Source organism: Oncorhynchus clarkii, chromosome 6 (assembly GCF_045791955.1).
Source record: "Oncorhynchus clarkii lewisi isolate Uvic-CL-2024 chromosome 6, UVic_Ocla_1.0, whole genome shotgun sequence".
Lineage (NCBI taxonomy): Eukaryota > Metazoa > Chordata > Actinopteri > Salmoniformes > Salmonidae > Oncorhynchus > Oncorhynchus clarkii.
Genome location: NC_092152.1, coordinates 46318872 through 46342395, shown reverse-complemented (window position 1 = coordinate 46342395; position 23524 = coordinate 46318872). Strand labels below are relative to the sequence as shown.

The following is a 23524-nucleotide window of genomic DNA, read 5'->3' as shown; positions in this document are numbered from 1 at the left end:
GGTTTAGAAACTCTAAAAGCGTAAACACGAGAGGACACGCCCATTTAAAGGGCCAGTATCCCAACCTGATCCAGCACATTTCGCAGTGGGTTCATTCAAAAATAACAATAAAACATACCAACACAAGTTGTTTTTATGCAACACAATAAAACTTGGGTTTGCATCAAAAAAATAAACATTAACAGCTACACACCATGCAGTATCAGTCCACACCTTGCATTTGGGCCTGGAAACAAGCACAATACACAACTTTTTTATTATTGTTATATATTCACTAAAACAAGCATTTTCTCAATTTCCCAGTAGATGGCAGATTTGCAAGCAAACGTCAACTCACATCTCAGCTTCCTGTTCTACAGGAAATAGTGCTCTTGCTTACATTTTTGGGGTCCAAGCCAAAAAGTACAGTAACTTAGTTGGTTCTGTAAAATAATGGTTGACAGTTGATAAGATTATTTATTTTATAATATTTTTAATTTACGCGTTTCTTCGGCCATGTCTGCAAGCTGCTGCTATTTTACCGTGGTGTTTCTAGTCTCGGCTCCTTCGTTCTTGTCGTGTCTGCTAGTTACGGGCGCTCAGGTCGCCTTGGTCGAGGTTCTGCTGAGAGAACGTCCAGATGTCAGCACCGTTCTACAAGGCGAGGTGCTCGAAGCGAACTGGGAAAGCAGCAGCGTACCCGAAAAACACAATCAACAACAAGAGCATGATCTCGAAGGGGACCTCATATTAGTGAGTGATGTTACAGCTAGCTAGGCTCTGCTATGTAAAACCACTGGATTTGTGTGTGCAACATGATATGGATATAAACATTAGTTACTGAGAAAATAACATATACATTGCATATATACAGTACTCTATATTGTCTAGCAATAGCTTAAAATGTGTTATTTTCACCATTGCATGTTGAATCATCAAGCATGCAATGTCTGCATAGGATAAGTAAATAAACTGATATTACCCAGTAACAATCATATAACGACCCCAGTGTTTCCAATTGCCATTGTTCAGGTGCAGGATGAGGAGCCGCAGGTGAGCCGGGATAAAGGTGGGGGTGTCCAAGCCAAAGACCAGGAGCCCTGGATAGGTGTGGTGCCTGTCAAAGTGGAGGAGAGCAAAGCTTCCACTGCTGGGAACAGCCAGGAATCCTTTGCTGCTGCCGTTGTCAATAAAGTGAGTTCAGGGAGGAAACGAGACAAAAAAATACCATGATTTTGGGGATTTTCACAAAATGTAATCCATAAAATGATTATTTGAAGGAAGGATTGTTGACATATATTTGACATTTGTATCTAAAAGCATAATTGAAAAATAATTTATCAACGTTTCTGGCATTACCTAGGCTTCCTTTAAGACTCCATGATCTGTAGGTGCTACAAAGCAACATTTTATTTCATATTAAGCTTTACCGCTTGTTCTGTAATATGAGTAGTATTTTGATTTAAATACAATTTTTGTGCGTTCATTTATGAATATTGAGAATATAACATTTTGAGTTGGTAACTTAAAAAATATATACATTGTTGAACATAATATGCTCAGTGTTTCCCAACCAGTGGTACTATGACCCCTGGGTGTACTTGGTCTATCTCTAGGGGGTACTTGAGAAGACTTATGAGACCATAGGCCTACTGGCAAATTGCTTAAAAATCATTATTTAACCTGTCTCCTCCCCCTTCATCTACACTGATTTAAGTGGATTTAGCGAGTGACATAAGGGATCATACAGTAGCTTTCACCTGGTCAGTCTGTCATGGAAATGTTTTGTATACTTCCTCCAAAGGATGATTTTATGGATTCAATTTAGTGATAATCCCCCAAATCTTTTTTTGTCCTGGTTTTGTGAGGAATCACTCACATGGGCATGGGAAGAACAGTCAGTCTACTGTTTTGTTGAATAATTTGTATATTTGGTGAAATAAGTATTGTGACACACAACAAACTATATATATCAGTTTATTTTTTTATTTGACCTTTATTTAACTAGGCAAGTCAGTTAAGAACAAATTCTTATTTTCAATGACGGCCTAGGAAGTGGGTTAACTGCCTGTTCAGGGGCAGAACGACAGATTTGTACCTTGTCGGCTCGGGGATTTGAACTTGCAACCTTTCGGTTACTAGCCCAACGCTCTAACCACTAGGCTACCCTGCCGCCCCAGGCAGGCAGTAAGTCAGTAAGAGATGAATAACTGTCTGAATGTTGTATCTGTTCTTCAGCACCACAGAGTTTCACCTATGGTTGCAAAGGGAGGGTATATTAAAGGAAATTTACCAGGGAACTACCAGATTTTTTGAAATCCAGGATTTTATCATTGTAATCTATCACATGACATTTAATGGGCCTTTTGGGTACTTTGTACAGGTGTCTGTAATTATCTCTGGCCCTCTGTGTGGCCTTATCACATGTTAATATGAAATTATTAAACAAAGATGATTTTCAAATGTAAAAAATAGAATGGCAATACTGTAAAATGTTAACCTAAATATACATCTTTAACTTAGTGAATAGTGATTAGTAGGAGGGTTACAGCATGAAATATGATTTATATATTTTTTACACACTTTTAACACATGCAAATATATCAGTGTGGGTAAAGTAAGTCTGAAGTAAGTATAACCACTATCTCTCTTTGTTAGATGAAACGAGCCTTGGTCCTGGGGGCTTCTGCACTCATCATCCTAGCCCTCAATCAGAACACTATCAGAGAGGTAAAAGTCATTTTCTTACACAGTGGCTGTGTTAGTGCTGGGCTGGAGCAAAAGCCTGCACACCCTGTAGCTCTCCTGGACCAGGGTTGGTAACCACCACTATAGAGCATAACACCAATGTTGCTCTATAATTGTCAGCTGTTAGAGTAACCACTCCTCTACTACTGCTTTACAGTATAACCCCCATAGAGATAGAACAATGATATATGGTCTATGATAACTACTATTCTCTCCTGTATTCTCTTTCTAGATGGATCTGTCCCAAGTCCTCTCTAAGCCAGTCATTGTCATCCAGACATCAGAAAATGTTACCAAGCTTATCGGAGCACTCCTCAGGTACCAAAGTGATGGAAAACTAAACAATACTAGTCTACACAAGGATCCCTCTCTGTGTATATATTTCACTAGGCAAGTCAGTTAAGAACAAATTCTTATTTACAATGACGACCTACACCGGCCAAACCTGGACGACGATGGGCCAATTGAGCGCCGCCCTATGGGACTCCCAATCACGGCCAGTTGTTATTCAGCCTGGAATCGAACCAGGATGTCTGTAGTGACGCCTCTAGCACTGCGATATGGTGCCTTAGACCGCTGCGCCACTCGGGAGTATAGCTTTGATTGTATGAATATACTATAGCATACTGACTAATATAGAGACACTGAGTGAGTTAACTCTATGGTTTATTTCATAGGGGCCTTCATGCTACTGTGAAAATCACATACAAGACTATTCTACAGGACAACTTGGTAAGATCATATTTTTTGCCATAAACTTTATCACCTTAGAGAACAGCAAAATAGTCAGCGGACATTTCCAGTTTTCTATGCATTGTATCACTCTACTGTCCAGCTCATGTTATTACTTTGGATGTGTGTAAAACCTCCTCTCCGGTGGTATTGTAGGGGGCCACCCTGACGTTGTGGTCCACGTGCGGTCTCTCCAGAGGCGGTCTGTATGGAGAGTGGCAGGGGGTCATCTGCACCGGAGAGACCAACTCGCAGGTCCAGGTGTGAACACCATGGCATACATTCAGATGAATAGGGACAACAAAATAAAAATAAATGACATTGCAACCAAAGATAATCTGAATTTAAGCTACAACTCCTCACAGGCTAGATCTAACAAATCACTGATCCGTGCAACTCATTGCTTTTTCCTATATCTCTGTTGTGTGACAAACGTAAACAAATGATTTAGAAGTAGGTTAACATTCGTGCTCGGTCCTGTTATGTGTTGTCCTCCAGAAGTACCTGCATCAGCTGTGGAACACGGTCCTACTGGTGGCTCTGATCCTCTGTACAGGGGTCATAGTTCAGGCTCGATGGCAGTACCAGGACAACCAACTCAATGACGACCTGGAGGTAGAGTTTAACCATTTTCCTCTTTTAATCATTGAGCAATTAGCAGACACACTAATCTAGAACAAATGTAAGTAAACAGACACTGAACGACAGTATTTCAATGAGATGCTTTAAAATTAATAATGTAGAAACATCCACCATAATATTCATGACTTAATCATTCCTACAGTTACCAAAACAGGACATCCTGAAGAGACTGTCTTCCCTGAAGACCAGGATGTACCGGCAGCCCAAACCGTGGTGTGACCCAGCGCAGCTAGAGACAGACAACTGTGCTGTCTGTCTGGAACAGTTCAACAACAACCAGGTCAGACTGACTGACTCCTGAGGGTTATAATACAAAGCAGGATAAAAGAGTTAACCAGCTAACTTGTCTAAATATTCTTAAATAGCATTGTTGTTTTTTACTGCTAAGCTTGACTTGTCGAGTCAATTTGACCATGCCCAACAAAAAACTCATATATAAGATTATCTTAACACTAGAACCGATGGGCCTCGAGGGACCCCCCTTTCAAGTTAATGAGCAGTCATTTTGACTGCAACATTCTAACAGTGTAATTAATACATTTCATATATGCTATCGCAAAAATAATAATTTGGTTGTGTTTATGAAGGTCTTAGGTAACATTAGATTACCATTTTATTAAAATGTAAAATAATACAGTAGCATTTTCATTATTTTGTTACTGTAGGCTAAATGTAAAAACAAAAAAACACAAATTCAAGTGTAAAATCAATTTGTGTTGGCACCACACCTATCCAGGGCTCCTGGTCTTTGGCTTGGACACCCCCAAATAAATTTTATTTGCCTTAGTTACAACTATGAAACGAAAAGCTTGTGTTGGAATTTTTTTTTTTTTTTTGCTGCCGTTAACTCGTTGATCCTGCTTTGTAGTATACTCCTCTGGAACTACTCAGAAACACACACAAACATGTAATATGTTACATAGAAAGTAAGATGTATAACACATAGACATTTTTGTAAATTCTACTTTTAGACACAAGAGTGTTAGTAGTATGCTAGCTCACCTGGTGGTGTGTGACTGTGTGTTGCAGTGTCTTCGCGTGCTGCCCTGCCTCCATGAGTTCCACAGGGACTGTGTGGATCCGTGGTTGCTCCTGCAGCACACCTGTCCTCTGTGTAAACGCAGCATACTCAGTAAGTTATAGACCTGCCCCCTGTGTAAACACAGCATACTTAGTCAGATCTCTACTTGCCTGTACACTTAAGTGCAACTTTATTTGCCATATGGAATTAACACATTTGAAACCTAATGTAGCGTTGGTGATTGTATTTGGTACCCGGGTTAATCAGCTATTCCCTTTGACTGTCATCTTTCCCTTCCATCCACAGGTAACCTCTGTAGAGACAGCTAATGGTAGCCTTGGCCCAACTCCTCACCCCACTGACCAGGGCCCAGTTTTTAAAAACTTTTAATCCATATCAGAATTTCGATTCTGTAATCCCCATTTTTGCTATCCAGGTTCAGATCAATCTGGCTGTTTTTGAGCCAGTTTTCAGAAAAAAATCAGGATCATTCTGATCCAGATACCACAATATCAAGATCACAGAATTAGGATTTTCAGTGTTTTGAACAGGCCTAAATCTTGCCATCTACTGGACAAATTGTGGTACCACTACTACACTGTCATAGGGTAACAGAGATGAGTGAACTACATGAATGGGGGATCAAGATAATCCCAGTTTTTGGCATCAAAACTATCCTAATCAGTGTCTTTTAGAGTTTTGGCATGATTCAAAAAATGACATGATTAAAGGTCAGATTGGATTACCAAATCCTTATCCGGAGGATCATAATCACATTTTTCAGTTACATTTTTGTAATAATTTTTTATCCTGTCCGATTCCGGAATCCGATCAGATAACTTCTGAAAAGCTGGGCCCAGAACATTGGGATCAAGTTGTCTTGTAGTCTGTCGTGACTAGTTTTCAGTAGCAGTTCCAGACCTCACCTCTTCCTCCTGCACTTGATTGTGGTCAGGGGAGCTTCTCCCAGCAGCTGGCCTTCTTATTGGACAATGTTGACCTCTGACCTTTTGTGGACAGCCAATCCTGAAGCAGCTTCACTTATGTGGTACTGTAAAACAAATGTTACCGTACCGGTGTTGAAACAAACAGTACTTTCTTCCTGGGATAACATACTGTACAATGACTTTACTCTATTCTCTCCCACCCACCTCTCTCTCGCTGTATGTGTGATAGAGTACTGGTGCCTCATGGTGAAAGTGTCTATACATGTGGAGAATTATAGAAGGGCATTCTAATGTTCTGTGAATCTGGTGGAATTCCATGTATGTTCTTTACAGGGAAATGAATTAAGTCCAAGGCATTTTAATGTGAACAAATAAGATATAGCTAGGTATATTTGCATGGATGTTAAATGCAATATGGTACAAAGCATGGATAACAGTGTGTTGCTAACTGGCATCAAAACGCATCTGGTCATGTGGGGCCCATATTCCACCATATCACAGGGTCAGTATAATCTCAAAAGTTAATTTAAATTTGTGTAGATGGACTAATTTCATCCAGACTATTATTGTGTACTCTGAATCCAATTTCAAAGTTTGTGTTATTCTGAATTAATATGAATAAGGGCAGGGATTAATTATGTAGGGGTAACAATTAAATTGTTACCCCTACATTTGTTAAACTCTGTAGAGAGACTGCTCTGTGAGGTAAATACCAGATAACCAGAGTAGCTATACAGAGACAGCATGTTAAACACAGCCGCACTTAGAGTGTACTATTTGTCAGTACTTATGTTATATTAATCCTTTGTAGTCCTTAAATTATTTTATTATAAACCAGTGACCTTGTAGAACTGAAACAGACTTGACCTTGGCTAACCAATGAGTATAGTATGGAAAGGTCAAATGGAGTCACTTGTATCACACTTCAAACCACTTTCACTCAACCACATCCCACAGGCCGTCATTGTAAATAAGAATTTTTCTTAACCGACTTGCCTAATTAAATAAATTAAATTTTAAAAAATCTAGCAACACCTTATAGGGAAATGTGAATACTCTAAATGCTTCCTACCATCAGCTAATCACTAGAGAAATATGGAAACTGCAGCTATATTTCACCATCCTATGGTATTATGTTGCCACTAGAACACTTTAAAGTCAACGCTCAGTTCCCACAGAAATACTCCATTGGAAAAGCTCTAACCACAGTATTAAATGTATTTATTATTTTGTTTGTTTTTAAAGAGAACTTCAAAAAGCAAATTGTAATGTTTTTTTTTGTACAAAAATGCTCTTATAGATCTTTCTATAGGAATCTCTTGTTATAAAGTAGTTGTGCATGGCGAGTCAGAAGCCTCTAAAAGCTGTTCGATGTCTGTCTGAGGGACATTTGGCCTCTTAGGCTGCACTTCCAAACACACACACACACACACACACACACGACTGTTGTTATAGCAGCTCACTTTTTGGGTTGAGGCTGAACCATGGTGGGTGGGGGGATTGGCTGGGTGAGGAGATATTAACTACCACAGACACTCTCACTTCGTTCAGACATTGCACACACGCTGCCACCCCTGGTCCTGGCCTGCCTGTCATTTTGATGTCTAGTCCTGTATTTAACTGACATTCATTGTTCTTCTAGATCCAGCAGACAGTGGTTTCAGTCTGACAGTCAGGCCGGTCGCACTGGTTCTCTCGTCCTATTGGAGTCTCCTCGCTCTCATTTTACTCATATGTTCCTTGTTCATTTGATGACCATGTAAAAGCTAATGATTCCATCACTCCAAATCTTAATAAATGGATTTGTTACATGGCAAAAATAAATCTCGTCATTCAGTCAGCACTTTGGATTAACTGAATCAATCAACAATATTGGACTAAACAACTGAAACTAAACCATTCAAATGTGTCTCTAAACATTCCACCAACAGGCCACTTGGCAACCAAAGTTCTGTTATGGAACTAATCATTGGTGTCCCCGATAGAAAATGGAAAACTAGAATGTCTTTGCTAAAAGAGAACAGAAAAAGGCCTATAAAAATGGCCTGGTCGGTGAATCCCGGTAGAAAGAATCTGACTGATGAAGAGGACTCTGGGAGGGGACATCAATCAGGGCTCGTGACCTTTGATTGACCTCTTTCTCTCTCCTTCCTTTCCACGTCGTCCTGTCTTGTACGCACCGTCCGCTAGGTCAGTTGGTTGGTCTCCATGGCAACACCTATCAGGAGGGGATCATTCCCTTGTTCCTCTTGCGGTCGGACATAGCCCTGCGGTTGTGGTTGGCTCCCCTGCTCTTGTGGGCCTCCTTCTTGCGTCGGTCCAGAAGGGTCTCTGTTGACTGGCCCTGGCCTTTAGGTTTACCCACCACGTCTCTCTCTCTGGCAGGCTCCGGACGGTACCTAGGAGGAGGAGAGAGGGGTTCAAATGGGAAATGCACACATTTCTCACAAGCTAACCTCAATTTAGGATGTCTTACATTGTAAGACATGTAGCAGAACTTAAGGACAATATAAGACATGGATTTAAGTTAGTGTGTGTGTCTCCGTACCCCTTCCTGTGTTGCATGGTAGCTCTCCTGGCCTCTGCCCTCTCTCTCAGCAGAGCTGGGTCCTGAACAAACTGGTCTCTCTTCACAGCGTCTTCCTGAGAACACAAACCATGTAAAGGGTTAATGATACAACACATACTGATCCATCTAAACAGCTTAACCTAGACATAAGAATAACACTACAGCATAGCCACTGGTTCAGCTATGTCAAACCTAATATAAATCTGGATATCAAGACATGGTACATAGACAGCCTTAGGTAGCTAGTCATCTTGTGGCCAAGATTTTAAACAGTGCCATACAATCAATAGATAACACTTACCATGCCCATATTGTTGATCATAATAAGGCAAGCAACTGTATAGTTAGAATAATAAAGAACAGGAATCAAGGGTGGTATTTGAAGAAAGTGGCAGGTATTGCTATTAACTTACATCACAGAGAAGTCCATAGCGGTTCGTGTGAACCAGCATTGTTCTATACAAGTTGTCATGACTTGCCAGTCCTGAAATGGAGATCGGGGTGCCCTCTCCTGGGGCTGTTGGCCAGTTTTATGATGGTCGTAAATACCTTCCCTTGCCAAGCAGTATGGAGGGAAAGACATGACGAATTTTGGCAGGAGAAGGTCCTTTGTTCTACTACCTCCCCCAAATTGGAGAATTAAACAATATTTAAATTTTTGAGAATGTGGAAATGGTCAGTGGAGACCAAAACAAATTCAACATGAGGGTTCTTTTTAACGTTGTGACATCATGAAAGATGGTAGAACCACATAACGGTACCTCTGTCTACAATTATCAATTATGAGGTGTGCATCTGAATGTTGTATAAAATGAATGATTAAGTGTCAGAATACTTTTGAAAAGACAGAAAAGGGATTTTAGTCTTCTAAATGAGAAAATAGTTTTATAAAAAATAGTTTATGTACGTAGCCTAGGGATGAGAACACCGACAACCTCTGAAGCATTCTAACAAGATCAACTGAGAACTACTGTACAGGGTACTTCAAAGTATCCATTCTTACCACCAGCACGACCAGGAGCTCTACCTAAGGACATGGTGATCTCTGGTGGCCAAACCAGAGTCATTCACCCAACATCTCCGTGACCAAAGGATTTGGACGTTCAAGGACAGCTCAATCGTAAATATATAAATTGCATTCTTTTTTTCCCCAAATGAACGGCTATCTGAGTGCTTAAGATTTTGTATTTTCGTGAGCGAAGCTTCTCAATGTCCAATAGAGTAACTCCTTTGTCCCCCCCCCCTCTGAATTCCCCACCATGTTATAACCAAACTGTCCCGTTTTGATAGTCTTCTAGAGACTATTTACTGTATAATGTTAGTGTGTATTCTGTAATTGTTTAATTAGTTAGTAAATAAATAATTGAGCCAATTTGTGTATCGCTGATTCATCAATAAAGTAGGGTTCGTGCAGACTACAAGAAATTACGACGTTCAGAATGACTGAGGTAATAATATATTAATACGTGACTAATCGATAAGCTTTGAAAATATCTGGAAATAGTTAAACATTTTCCCGTGGTGCCCCAACTTCTTAATTAAATGTTACATGATTAGTTTAATCAAGTAATAACAATTACACAGAATTGATATGATATAACAGTCATCACATTAATGAAAAGTCCACGTCACGACAGTGGTCACCAACCTTTAGCAGTCAAAAAGCAAACCGAGCTCTACCGCTCAGATTTTTTGAATTTTTCCCCAGTCTGATCTTTTTACTATAATCATGTATTATTATTTATTTATTTTTAAATTGAGTTTCCAGCACTGAAGTCAGAAGTCTGAGATTTCAGAGTTTCCAGTTGTTTTAGTTTTGGCATTAGTCTCAGAAAGCAGCAGAGGGTCTGCCTTTCACAGTCCCTGCTCTCTCCTTCCTTTCTTCCGGTAAGATTGACTAGAGAGATGGACAGTCTTCCACCTGATGGCGAAACTTGAAACCGCATCTGCCTCATGCACAAATTCATGTTTTTTCTATGACCAGAGAAAGTGAAATACTCCTCAATATTAAAAAGAGACATGACGAGCTGCTAATAAATAATAAAAACACAGGGCTAATCGATACACTTGGCTACTCATTCATTGCAGCTGCAGCGCAAGTGGAAGTAGGGATAAGCGTGTTTTATGTTTTGTAATAGTGTTAAATAAAAACAGTGTTGACAGTGCTGAATAAAAACCTAAGACATGAACCAACTCAAAAAAAATAGCAGCTCTTTGCTGTGTTCTTTGACAGTCTCTCTGGGCATTGTTTTAAAAGTTTGCTGGGGTCGTGGAAGCTGTATGCTTCCAGATCTCCCAGTCCGCCGGGTAGGTGGAGTTTGTCTTTTCAGACAAAATAGTTCAAAATAGGAACACTTTTCCAAACCGGCTTCTGAATCAAGTTCACCTACTACCAACACCACAACACAAATAAAAAATGAAGGAGCGCAAGCCTTTATCGTAGGCTTTTCTACAGAAATGTTTGGTGCTCGCCTAGGAATGCTTTGAAGATCGACCGGTCGGTGACCACTGTTCTATACAGTACAATTAATTTCTATACAACCTACCTTCTCGTCCTCTTCCTCCTCTATGTTCTCCTCCTGCATCTGTGGTCTGCCTCCCTGCCGTAGGGCCTGAGGGATGGTGAACGGCCTGTGGAAGGGAGAGAGAGGATGTGTCACAATCAATAAATAAAGCGTATTCATAAAGCCCTTTTTTACATAAATGTGGTACAAGAGTTGTCACAAAGTGTTTTCATTAACCAGAGCTCGATCTCAAATTCAAGCAGCAGCACCTTGGCAAGAGGGAAGAAACCTTGAGACTGAGCGACCAAACTCAGATGGGAGGCTCTAGTCTAAATCAGCATAATGACTAGCTAAAATCTTAATTAGTCAACAGGTGTGTATGTTACCTGCGGTTGAGCAGGTTGGAGTCTCCGTCCAGATCATTGGCTCCTACTTGGTTGATGTCATATGTGTCATCATACTCATCATCATAATCGTTCAGATTGTCGATGGCTCCTGATTCGCTGGGAATCACGATGACCTCATCCACCACAGTCTCATAGGTCAGGTAGCGTTCCTTCTGCTCTGCTATGTGCTGCTTGTCATTAAGCAAGTCCCGCACACTTTCTTCTTTCCTGAAGGGAAACAACACAGACAGATATACAGAGATTATAGATCAAAGATACAGAGGTCAGGCTTTATTGTACACTTATTGTACACTATTGACCTGGTATTTATCTAAAAATGACTTGGGATTTTTTACATTTTGGGTGTGGTTTGGCGTGACAAGACAGGACAGGAAATGGTCTGTGACCGAGTCATCATCTTGGCCACAATTAAATAAATAGTCGATAGTGTCTCACCTCCGGCCCTTCCAGACGCGAGTCATGTCCACCTGGTCTCTGTTGAAGACATCAAACTCATCATCGTCAAACACGTTGGACCTGGTGCTGAGTACAGGAGGAAGCTCCTCCTTTACCGGCCTGCAGAGAGAGGCGAACATCACCATTAATACCTTTTTCAGACTACCCAACCGGTGCTGGCTCTGTCATTTTCCGTTTACATTGTTATTTTCCAGCACAGTTCCCACAACTATGGTGGATGCGTAACCAGGCCAGCGGAGCACGACTCGGTCTGTGTGTAGACAAAGATACACAAGCTAACACACACACACCCCTCTCCCTACCTGGGCATGGCTCTATCCAGTTTGTCCAGGTCAGGGTGTAGTCTGTCCTCTAGGATGTAGTTAATGACCAATTCAGAGCTATAGTTGTACTGGTGGAGACAGGCCAGTAGAAATCCCTCTCCCAGGTCTGGTAGCAGGTCTCTGATGTGGGTTAACAGAGACTCCAGCTCCCCCGCACTGATCGTACACGCAGCACCCTGGATAACATAACACATACACACACTATTACAACAGCATCTATACCGGACTGAGGCTACTGTGTATCATCTCATATAGGATAGGTAAGCTCTCAAAATGATTTGGTTATATTTGTGTATTATTTTGCCTGCTAAAATTACAAATCTGGAGGTCATACTTGCAAACATAAACAACCATTTAAATGTAAACAGTTGCGTATCAGCCAATTAAAATAGTTGATTTACTTGCACGTGACAGAACACTAAATTGTAGCTGGTCCCATCAGATAACATCGCACACATTAGCCCTAAACTAGCCCCACCAGGTGGCAGTGATTATATCCTGGAACAAGTTCTGCATCAGCCAATTAAAATCGTTGATGTAGTTGGACGAGTTCCAAAAACTTGCTCACGGAAGCGTCCTTAACATACCCACAACAGCATGTCCTGATCATCAAATCATCTATATTTGACTGACTGGTCAAATTGCGCTCTGTGTAAAGTGCCTAGTCCACATAATCGTTGCAGAGTCCTCACATTTGAAATGTAGATTTACATGTATTGTTTTTAGTGTGTTGAAAAGGGACGTAGCCAACAGCTTGAAAATTAAGATTGCATTTATTATTAAGGAGCTCTCTCTTCAGCCTTGCACAAACACTAATAATCATATAGCATAGGCTTTATCACATGGAGGTGTACACCTAAATGTAGGCCTAAAACATTTTATATGCATTTTTAATCATCTGCTTTGTCACATATGCATTACTTGACTCGAGGGGGATGAGCATTAAAGTGTACAGTAGGATTATACACTCACTAGTTTATTAGGTACACCACCCAGTTTAAGAAAATGTATCACTCCTACAGGCAGTGAGTCATGTGGCCGTGGCTTGCAATATAAAGCAGGCAGACAGGCAGGCATTGAGGCTTTCAGTTACTGTTAGATTTAACGTTAGAATGAGCAAAACGAGTGACCTAATCGACTTTGAAAGAGGTATGATCGTTGGTGCCAGGCACACCGGATCCAGTATCTCAGAAATGACTGCCCTCCTGGGCTTTTCACGCACGACAGCGTCTAGGGTTTCTGAGTGGTGCAACAAACAGCTCGTTGATGAAAGAGGTCGAAAGAGAATGGCAAGAACTGTGCAAGCTAACAGGCGGGAAAATAACGGCGCAGTACAACAGTGGTGTGTAGAACAGCATCTCGGAACGCATAACTCGTCGAGCCTTGTCACAGATGGGCTACTGTACCAGGCGACCACACCGGTTTCCACTCCTATCAGCTAAAACCAAGAAGAAGTGGCTTCAGGGGCACGCAATCACCAACACTGGACAATTGAGAAGTGTAAAAACGTTGCCTGGTCCAGCGAATCCCAGTTCCTGTTGTGTTATGCTGACGGCAGAGTCAGGGTTTGGCGTAAGCAGCATGAGTCCCACCCTGCCTCGTGTCAACGGCACAGGCTGGTGGCGGTGGTGTACCACCATCCAATCTGCAGCAACTGCGTGATGCCATTGTGTCACCATGGACCAACATCCCTGTGGAATGTTTCTGACTTGTAGAATCCATGCCCCAAATAATGAAGGATGCTCTGAAGGCAAAGGGGGTTCCGACCCAATACTCTATGGGGGTACCTAATAAACTGTGTAGGTTGCACTCTCATTATCATCCTACAGATGGCGGTATTGTTTTTTTATTGTTTTATTATCCCCGAGTCCAGAGGACTCGAATCAACAGAGTTGATTGATTTTTTTTAAATATCTAACTCTATGATTAGCATTTTCTGTATGCTACTATAGGAACTCCAATCAACATAGCTATAGTTTACCATAGCTATAGTTTACATTAGTTAACATCAGATAGTGTCCTCCTTATGCTACAACCTACTAATGCATATGGGACTTTGAATGGTACACCTCAATTCATGAACTGGCCGGTGAGCCACCCATAGAGCGATTACACCCTCTCCTGGTGAGGAGACAGTGTGGGCAACCCTGGTCCTGGAATGGCGCAGGAACTTCATGTATTTGATTTAACCCATCTGAAAGACCAGATGTGTTGATTTTAGGCAATCACTGATCAATTAGCTCAAGTTGGTCTTGAAATCCTGCAGTACCTGCAGCACTCCAGAAACAGGGTTGCCTACCCGTGGTGCAGGCTATCATTAGTCGGTTAAATTATTATGTAGGCTTCACTTACGTAGGCCTGCAACGTTTTATAGGCTATTCATGATTATATTAATCCACTTCAATACATGCGTTTTGAATCCTATTTTTTCCTCAACAAGAAAGCTTAATGCGAGGGGGTCTCGAACCCATAGTTAAAGTGCACTATCGATTTCGAGAGAACCGCTTAGAAGCGATGGTGATAATGGTAGCCTACATGACTGCTATTTGACAAATGCATATGGCTCTTAATTTTTTTTGTTTTACGCTGTATGAGTGGCGCAGCGGTCTAAGGCTCTGCATCTTAGTGCTAGGGGCGTCACTACAGACCCTGGTTCGATTCCAGGCTGTATCACAACCGGCTGAGATTGGGAGTCCCATCGGGCGTCGCGCAATTGGCCCAGGGTTTGGCCGGGGTAGGCAGTCATTGTAAATAAGAATTTGTTCTTAACTGACTTGCCTAATTAAATAAAGTTTAAATAATTACAGAAAATAAATCAACGTACCTCAATTATCTTTTTTCCATAAAAGCACAAAAACTTGAGATTTTCTCATATGCTAGGAGCCTAGTCAAGGATGCATCAATGCAATATTGGCACACAACATTTTGTTACAGACCAACGTAACAAAAGTAAACCTTCAATTTGTAGGTTTAAAATATACCCCGTGGTCAGGGTCGACCTATTTTAAGAAATGCCATTGGTTGGCGCATATAAAGTCTAAGATCTTTGATAGGCTGATGAAGAATATGTTCCAAGATATAATCACTGCCACCTGGTGAGGTTAGCATAAAGCGAATATATGCCATGTTATCTGATGGGACCAGCTACAATTTAGCGTTCCGTCACGTGCAAGTAAATCGACTATTTGAATTGGCCGATACGCATTACGAGTCGGAGAGAAACGGTTTAAATTGAAATGGTCACTTATGTTCGCAAGTATGGTCCCATTATTTTGGCGGTTTAACTAACAAACTACAACACAGCTCACCCCACCCCATTTGCCCAAACTGGTATCTCCTATTCAGAACTCACGTTGTCTCCTTTATGGGGTGTATCCCGCATGGCCTCTGCTCCTCTGGGGGTCTCCCCTCCTTCCCCTGGCTCTCTGATCCCCATCTCTCCCCCCCAGGCCCCTGCCCCAACCTCTACTCCCTGGCCAGTCAGCCCGGCAGAGGAGTGTGTCTGCTGGGGTCTGTCCTGGGTTCTCCTCCGGCCGATGCTGTCCCAGGCATCCTCCACCCCCTGGAGCAGATATGATGTCCTAGTCTCATCTCTGACAGGGAGGGAGGGTTAAGGAAAGACAACAGGCAGTGCTGGAGGAAAGGGTGGTGGAGGTATGTTAATATCACTGCTCTAGGTTGGATGGATGGATACGTTTCTTCCAATGAGGGGGATGTGTATGTTTCTAAGATTGAGTGGCTGACTGGTGGACTCATTGAGGAACATGCGTCTGAGTGTGTGAGACCATGTGGAGGAAGGATACAGGAGAGGAAAGGCCTGCTGAAGAAGACTGATATCATCAGCTATGGGGAACTGCTCATCGTAGTCTAATAGGAACCTGAGACAGACAGCAACAAGGATGGCATAAACAAATATCCTTTATCTCCTCAATGGACAACCTCCAATCAGTTACACAGCATTCCTAACAGCAGTTATCATACAAAAACTCTAGTATTAATTAGGTCAGGGATGCAATGGTCAAAAATATTGATTGAAGACATTTATGGCCCTTCAAAAAGGAAATTCTTCCCATATCAGGATTCAAACAAGTATGCACTGTACCTCTTCTCTGGTAGGAAAGTAGTGAAATGCTGCAGGAGTTCCTCCACAAATGTCTGAATGTTCTCTGAGCTAAAAACAAATTAACAAGAATGTTCAAAGGCTGCAGGAAGGCTATGAGCAAATATGATCACCATACTAAAAGAAAATCTGAATTTTAGGGATCCCCATTCCAGCATGAAGGTTTGGTAGGTGGATAAAGAAAGGATGAAAAAGAGAATAGAAAGAGATAAAGGCATTTTATTCTGACCCCTCTAGTATGGGCTGTAGGCAGGTGTGTTGTAGCAGCAGGTGTGCCATCTCCACCATCCTCCTCCGGGCGTGACACACCCTCCTCCACAGGTCCTCCTGGAGACTGGCAGGGGGCACGGGAGGGGGTCAGTCACTCACACAAGTGCGTACACACACACACACGGATACAAAAAAAAAAGAAATGGCGCGGTCCATACATGCACAGTACATACACACACAGAACATCCAGTTGAAGTCAGAAGTTTACATACGCCTTAGCCAAATACATATAAACTCAGATTTTCACAATTCCTGACATTTAATCCTTGTAAAAAAAAAAAATCCCTGTGTTAGGCCAGTTAGGCTCACCACTTTATTTTAAGAATGTGAAACGTCAGAATAATAGTAGAGAGAATGATTTATTTCAGCATCACATTCCCAGTGGGTCAGAAGTTTACATACACTCAATGAGTATTTGGTAGCATTGGCTTTAAATTGTTTAACTTGGGTCAAACGTTTTGGGTAGCTTTCCACAAGCTTCCCACAATAAGTTGGGTGAATTTTGGCACATTCCTCCTGAGAGAGCTAGTGTAACTGAGTCAGGTTTGTAGGCCTACTTGCTTGCACACGCTTTTTCAGTTCTGTCCACAAATGTTCTATGGGATTGAGGTCAGGGCTTTGTGATGGCCACTCTAATACCTTGACTTTGTTGTCCTTAAGCCATTTTACCACAACTTTGGAAGTATGCTTGGGACCATTGTCCATTTGGAAGACCCATTTGCGACCACGCTTTAACTTCCTGACTGATGTCGCGTCAATATATCCACATAATTTTGCTTCCTCATGATGCCATCTATTTTGTGAAGTGCACCAGTCCCTCCTGCAGCAAAGCACCCCCACAACATGATGCTGCCACTCCCGTGCTTCACGGTTGGGATGGTGTTCTTCGGCTTGCAAGCCTCCCATTTTTCCTCCAAACATAACAATGGTCATTATGGCTCAACAGTTCTACTTTTGTATCATCAGACCAGAGGACATATCTCCAAAAAGTACAATCTTTGTCCCCATGTGCAGTAGTAGCAAACCGTAGTCTGGCTTTTTTATGGTGGTTTTGGAGCAGTGGCTTCTTCCTTGATGAACAGTATGACGGCTACGTGGTCCCATGTTGTTTATACTTGCGTACTATTGTTTGTACAGATGAACGTGGTACCTTCAGGCGTTTGGAAATTGCTTCCAAGGATGAACCAAACTTGTGTAGGTCTACCATTATCTTTCTGAGGTCTTGGCTGATATCTTTTGATTTTGCCATGATGTCAAGCAAAGAGGCACTGAGTTTGAAGGTAGGCCTTGAAATACATCCACAGGTACACCTCCAGTTCACTCAAATTACGTCAATTAGCCTATCAGAAGCTTCTAAAGCCATGACATAATTTTCTGTAATTTTCCAAGCCATTTAAAGGCACAGTCAACTTAGTGTATGTAATCTTCTGACCCACTGGAATTGTGATACAGTTAAATAATCTGTCTATAAACAATTGTTGGAAAAATGACTTGTGTCATGCACAAAGTAGATGTCCTAACCGACATGCCAAAACTATAGGTTGCTAACAAGAAATTTGTGGAGTGGTTGAAAAACTAGTTTTAATGACTCCAACCTAAGTGTATGTAAACCTCCAACTTCAACTGTAGACAGTTCATGCACAGTACCCCCACACACATACATGATTAATCAGGTTGTAATACACTATTAAATGGTATATACAGCCATGTGTGCATTGTCTTTATAAGCCAGAATGTTTAATCAAATTACATTTAAACTTGATCTACCGGTTGTCGGTGCATTTTGTCCTTCTGCTGCTTGAAAACTGAGACAAAATATCCACAGAATAGTGTTATTCAGACAACTTTCAGTACATTCAGACTTTCAAAAAGTTTGGTAAACAACACTTTCCTGTGGATACTCCATCTCCACCTCCTACCGCCAAAAGAACCAACCGGGAAAGTAACCTCAAATATAATTTTATTTGTAGAGACTAAGTCTTTTTTTTACAGCAACTTCTTTCAGATTGATATCCATGAGGTAAGCATGGTAACAGTCTGATGTTCAGGCAAAAGCACACGTCTATGAACAGAGACACACCTGTCGTCGTCAAAGTTTCTTTTCCTCACAGCCTTCTCTATGTCAGGCACAGCCACCTCGTAGAATGAGGCTAGTCTAAGAAGAATAAGAAGGTAAAAGTTAGAGCAAAAAAGTGATCAATTCTGACAAATGCAATATTGAAATAAACAAATGTTCCACCACCGTGGAAACAGAGTAGTTGAATAGTGGTGGTGGGAAACGAGCTAAATACGGATTGTTCTTGGCTGTATAGGTTTATCAAATAAAATAATTCAAACTGTTGAGGAAACTTAGTGGAAGGTGTGTGTGCGAGCACGCACGCTACCTGTTGAGGAAGCTGTGACAGTGAAAGGTGGAGCAGGCAGCAGGGAAGATGTCCAGGAAGGCCTGGATGGTGGTACAGGTGTCACACAGATACAGCACCAAATCCACTAGGTCCTGGAAGAGGAGGCACAACCAGTCAGAACCAGTCACTCCTGTACTAGGAGAATGTCAACTCATTGATGAGATGGAAGAGGTTTCACAACGAGTCACAACAATCAGTTAAAACAAACCCGTGACTCATTGAAGAGATTTTAAACTTCAGCTGGCATGTTTTAAAGACACCAATATCTGACACGCAGTGGACTTTACTTTATAACTGTGGTCTATCTAGTCGGTCATGGTGTAAAATGCATCAGCAGTATGTTTATCATATAACCTGTTGACTCATGGTCATGGCGGTGGGTCGGCCGGATGAGCTGAGCTTCAGAGGCTCGATGGCAGTGGCTCCTTCACACTGGAGACCACACTTAGCAAGGATAGTGTCTAACACCTTTGGGAGAGACAAAGGGCAAGTCTGAAATGGCACCCTATTATCTACAAAGTGCACCCCTTAAAAGTTGCAGGCTGAGACGTCTTAAAATGCCGTGACACAAAATTTGAATTGAGGTAAAATTTCAGCGTCACCTAGATTATTTTCAAAGAGCACAAAATGGGAGAAAGCCTTTTGAAATGGAGTGTATTGAATGATTGTGCTTCTTACCTGTAGGACTGAGAGAACAGCCTCATCCAGGTCTCCATAGTAACACGGCTGCTGGGTGAAGATGTTTTCTGGAAGATAAACAAGACATTGATGTCATTAATTGAGAAAAAAAATATGTTCTAGATCCATTTGAGCAGGTAAAGTGCTCCACCTGACAAAGGGCCCATTGCTGAGCTCACCTATCATCTTATGGAGCAGCTGGGCGTTTCCTTTCCCAAACAGAACACACAGGTCCAGGATCTTGGGAATGTCGAACAGGAAGTTGTTGTAAATGATCTCTCCGAACACAGTCGGAGTTATAAAGCTCTCCTGAGAGAGAAGAGAAAACAGGAGATAACAGTTATGTTCAGTCAGACAATTCTCCTCTCAATACAAGAGTCGGACGGAGAAGAATTAATGTTCCAAAAATTCTTTGCCTCTGTTAAATATAACTTGTCTCTAACGCCGTCTAAACATGACCTTTAAATGTGAGCCAAGTTATCTGGACGTGCATAAGACAGTTTCTCCATTCAACAACACTACATCATTGAGTTATCAGAAACAGACAGACCCCCAGAATACCTAGAAAGCAGCGGTACCTTGGACTCCTTGTGCGTGGCCATTCTGAGGAAGGTCATAAAGACGGCTCGGTGGATGCAGCGCTGCATGTCAGCAACGGCCGGGGAGGAGGGCAAGGAGGAGGGGTCTAACCCCCGAGGGGAGTGGCGTAGGTAGGAATCCAAACACTTCTGCAATGACTCATCAAATACCACCTGGGGGGGGGACACAATGGGTTTAGGTTCTTCTTGGCTAGGTCTCCACATCATATGGTGTATGACAGCCACAGTGACTGACCTGGCACCAGAACTTGTCATGTCGCAGGGCCAGCAGCCAGTCCAGGTCCTCAGTGATGAACTTGCCATGCTCCAGGTACTCCTCCACCTGAGCAGGGGAGCTGTCCTCGGGAGGGGGCTTATAAGTCACAAAACACCGCTCCTCCTTCCTGTCTGGATGCTGCCATGGCAACACAAGGACAGTGGGCTATGGTTCAGAGACATCAGACATAGGCAAACACACTGATATATAGCTTAACTTCTACAGTTGAGGGAAACATATACTAGAGTGGGGTTATGATGAGAAAACAACTAGGACAGTAAAATAGGTCTGATGAACTGGCACATAACCAAAGGGAATTTACAGACTTCGATGATAGCTTACAGTAGCGAACTCTAACTAATGCAGATAACATACCACAACGCAGTTCGTTTGTGATGTGACAACCACAGCTATGGACTTAATGTACACGAGGAAGCAGTGTCAGATGGTTTTTCATGTTGGCTGTCTTACCAGGGCTGGCAGGGTGCGCTCCTTTCCCAAAGGCCCAGCAGCCTCTGTCACCTGTTGCTCATCAAGAGGTATCATTGCACACGCCATCGTTTCTCTTCACTCTTTCAAGTTGATTCTTCTAATAGAGAGAACTTACTGTATGCAATGGATAGAACACACATCCAACTAGTTAGCTAACCTACCTGCTAGTTAAATTAGACGACTCCCAGTTTAGGTAACAACTGGGTTAAATCAAAATCGATTAAGCCAACTAAGCTAGGTACAACCGTTAAGTATGAGTCATTGATGTTACCTAAACTAGGCAACACCGGTGTGTAGTTTCCCGATGACAGAATGTGCATTAATAATTTAGGAAGTGGCTACAACAAATCAACGTGGCACTGGCAAAGAAAGACGTAACTAGTCAGCTAATTGCAGACAGTTAGCTAGCATGAGCTTCTCAGCTTGCCAATCAGACAGCTGAGCCACACAAGTGCTGGCAAGGAAGCTTAACCACAACGCGTTAGTTAAACTAATCGAATTATGTTAGCTATTTTATCATCATATGTAATTGTCAATAACGATAAACTCACCTCTTATTTTATATAATGTTTGGCTCTTTCAAGCCATTACGAACCTAGCCACTGTTCTGTTTCGCGAATGAGGCGAGCCGGAAGTGCCCAAGCACTTTTACATTGCACATTGCGCACGCGCAGCTCAATGTCCGTTTGGGTGACGCAAATGATGGACACCCTGGGAGGGATAGCAGAGAGGAAGAATCTTTGTGCTTGATAGCTAAGTTAGCCATTTATGAGGCCTTCATGGATTCTTCAGAAATATTTCATATGCGAACGTCATGCATAATAAAGGAGGCAAATTATGAACGATGAGTTGTGCAACATTTGTCAAAGCATCCACCCAGCACAGCCAGAAGGGGACTGGCCACCCTTCAGAGACTGGTTCTTCTCTAGGTTTCTTCCTAGGTTCCTTCCTTTCTAGGGAGTCTTTCCTAGCCACCGTACTTCTACACCTGCATTGCTTTCTGTTTGGGGTTTTAGACTGGGTTTCTGTACAGCACTTTGAGATATGAGCTGATGTAAAGAAGGGCTATATAAATACATTTGATTTGATTTGTTGGGTCATTGTCCTGTTGAAAAACAAATGATCGCCCCATTATGGGATGGCGTATCGCAGCAGAATGCTGTCGTAGGCATGCTGGTTAAGTGTGCCTGGAATTCTAAATAAATCATTGACAGTGTCACCAGCAAAGCACCCCACACCATCGCACCTCCTCCACACGTGGAGATCATCCGTTCCCCTACTCTGCGTCATACTAAGAGACGGCGGTTGGAACCAAAAAATCTAAAATTTGGACTCATCAGATCAAAGCACAAATTCCCACCTGTCTAATGTACATTGCTCGTGTTTCTTGGCCCAAGCAAGTCTCTTCTTATTGCTCGTGTCTTATAGTAGTGGTTTCTTTGCAACATTTCGACAATGAAGGCCTGATTCAAGTGGTCTCCTCTGAACAGTTGATGTTGAGATGTGTCTGTTACTTAAACTCTGTGAAGCATTTATTTGGGCTGCAATTTCTGAGGCTGGTAACTCCAATTAATTTATCCTCTGCAGCAGAGGTAACTCTGGGTCTTCCCTTCCTGTGGAGGTCCTCATGAGAGCCAGTTTCATCATAGCGCTTGATGGTTTTTGCAACTGCACTTGAAGAAACTTTCAAAGTTCTTGAATTATTCTGAATTGTCTTATTTGAGCTGTTCTTGCCATAATATGGTCTTTTACCAAATAAGGCTTTCTTCTGTATATCACCCCTACCTTGTCACAACACAACAGTTAGCCTCAAACGCATTAAGGAAGGAAATTCCACTAATTAACTTTTAACATGGCACACCTGTTAATTTAAATGCATTCCGCATTCATGAAGCTGGTTGAGAGAATGCCAAGAGTGTGCAAAGCTGTCAAGGGAAAGGTTGCTACTTTGAAGAAGCTCAATTATAAAATATATTTTAATTTGTTTAACACTTTTCTGGTTACTACATAATTCCATATGTTATTTCATAGTTTTAATGTCTTCACTATTATTCTACAATGTAGAAAATAGTAAAAATAAAGAAAAACCCTTGAATGCGTAGGTGTGTCCAAACTTTGAAATGGTACTGTGTGATACATATTATACATATATATAAACTCTGCAAAAAAAGAAACAGCCCTATTTCAGGACCCTGTACATCAAAGATAATTCGTAAAAATCCAAATAACTTCACAGAGCTTCATTATAAAGGGTTTAAACACAGTTTCCCATGCTTGTTCAATGAACCATGAACAATTAATGAACATGCACCTGTGGAACGGTCATTAAGACACTAACAGCTTACAGACGGTAGGAAATTAAGGTCACAGTTATGA

The 23524-nt window shown here is 41.8% G+C and overlaps 2 protein-coding genes across 5 annotated transcripts; one reads left to right on the top strand and one right to left on the bottom strand.

Annotated features, from left to right (window-relative positions):
- The first annotated feature begins 350 nt into the window (after positions 1-350).
- LOC139411214 (ring finger protein 215) lies at positions 351-7893 on the top strand. Of its 2 annotated transcripts, XM_071157204.1 has the most exons (10): positions 351-732; positions 1012-1173; positions 2638-2709; positions 2960-3045; positions 3405-3459; positions 3616-3720; positions 3958-4074; positions 4244-4381; positions 5131-5233; positions 5429-7893. In XM_071157204.1, the coding sequence occupies exons 1-10, from the start codon at positions 496-498 to the stop codon at positions 5449-5451; spliced, it is 1098 nt and encodes a 365-aa protein (XP_071013305.1). In that variant the 5' UTR covers positions 351-495; the 3' UTR covers positions 5452-7893. The 2 variants fall into 2 exon arrangements, with proteins under 2 accessions (XP_071013305.1, XP_071013306.1); XM_071157205.1 differs by lacking the exon at positions 2638-2709 and having other exon boundaries at positions 5429-7302.
- Positions 7274-21798, bottom strand: LOC139411213 (activating signal cointegrator 1 complex subunit 2). 3 transcript variants are annotated; one of them, XM_071157202.1, is made up of 19 exons: positions 21700-21798; positions 21128-21245; positions 20636-20794; positions 20380-20553; positions 19981-20110; positions 19802-19869; positions 19478-19591; positions 19103-19215; positions 18799-18873; positions 16678-16782; positions 16431-16499; positions 16132-16206; positions 15681-15921; positions 12308-12504; positions 11985-12104; positions 11529-11756; positions 11185-11269; positions 8618-8712; positions 7274-8468 (listed from the first exon to the last, which is right to left on the bottom strand). In XM_071157202.1, exons 2-19 carry the CDS (start codon positions 21212-21214, stop codon positions 8291-8293), a joined length of 2313 nt encoding a protein of 770 aa, XP_071013303.1. In that variant the 5' UTR covers positions 21215-21245; positions 21700-21798; the 3' UTR covers positions 7274-8290. The 3 variants fall into 3 exon arrangements, with proteins under 3 accessions (XP_071013303.1, XP_071013302.1, XP_071013304.1); XM_071157201.1 differs by having other exon boundaries at positions 21128-21262; positions 21700-21787; XM_071157203.1 differs by having other exon boundaries at positions 21128-21262; positions 21744-21765.
- Positions 21799-23524: the final 1726 nt, after the last annotated feature.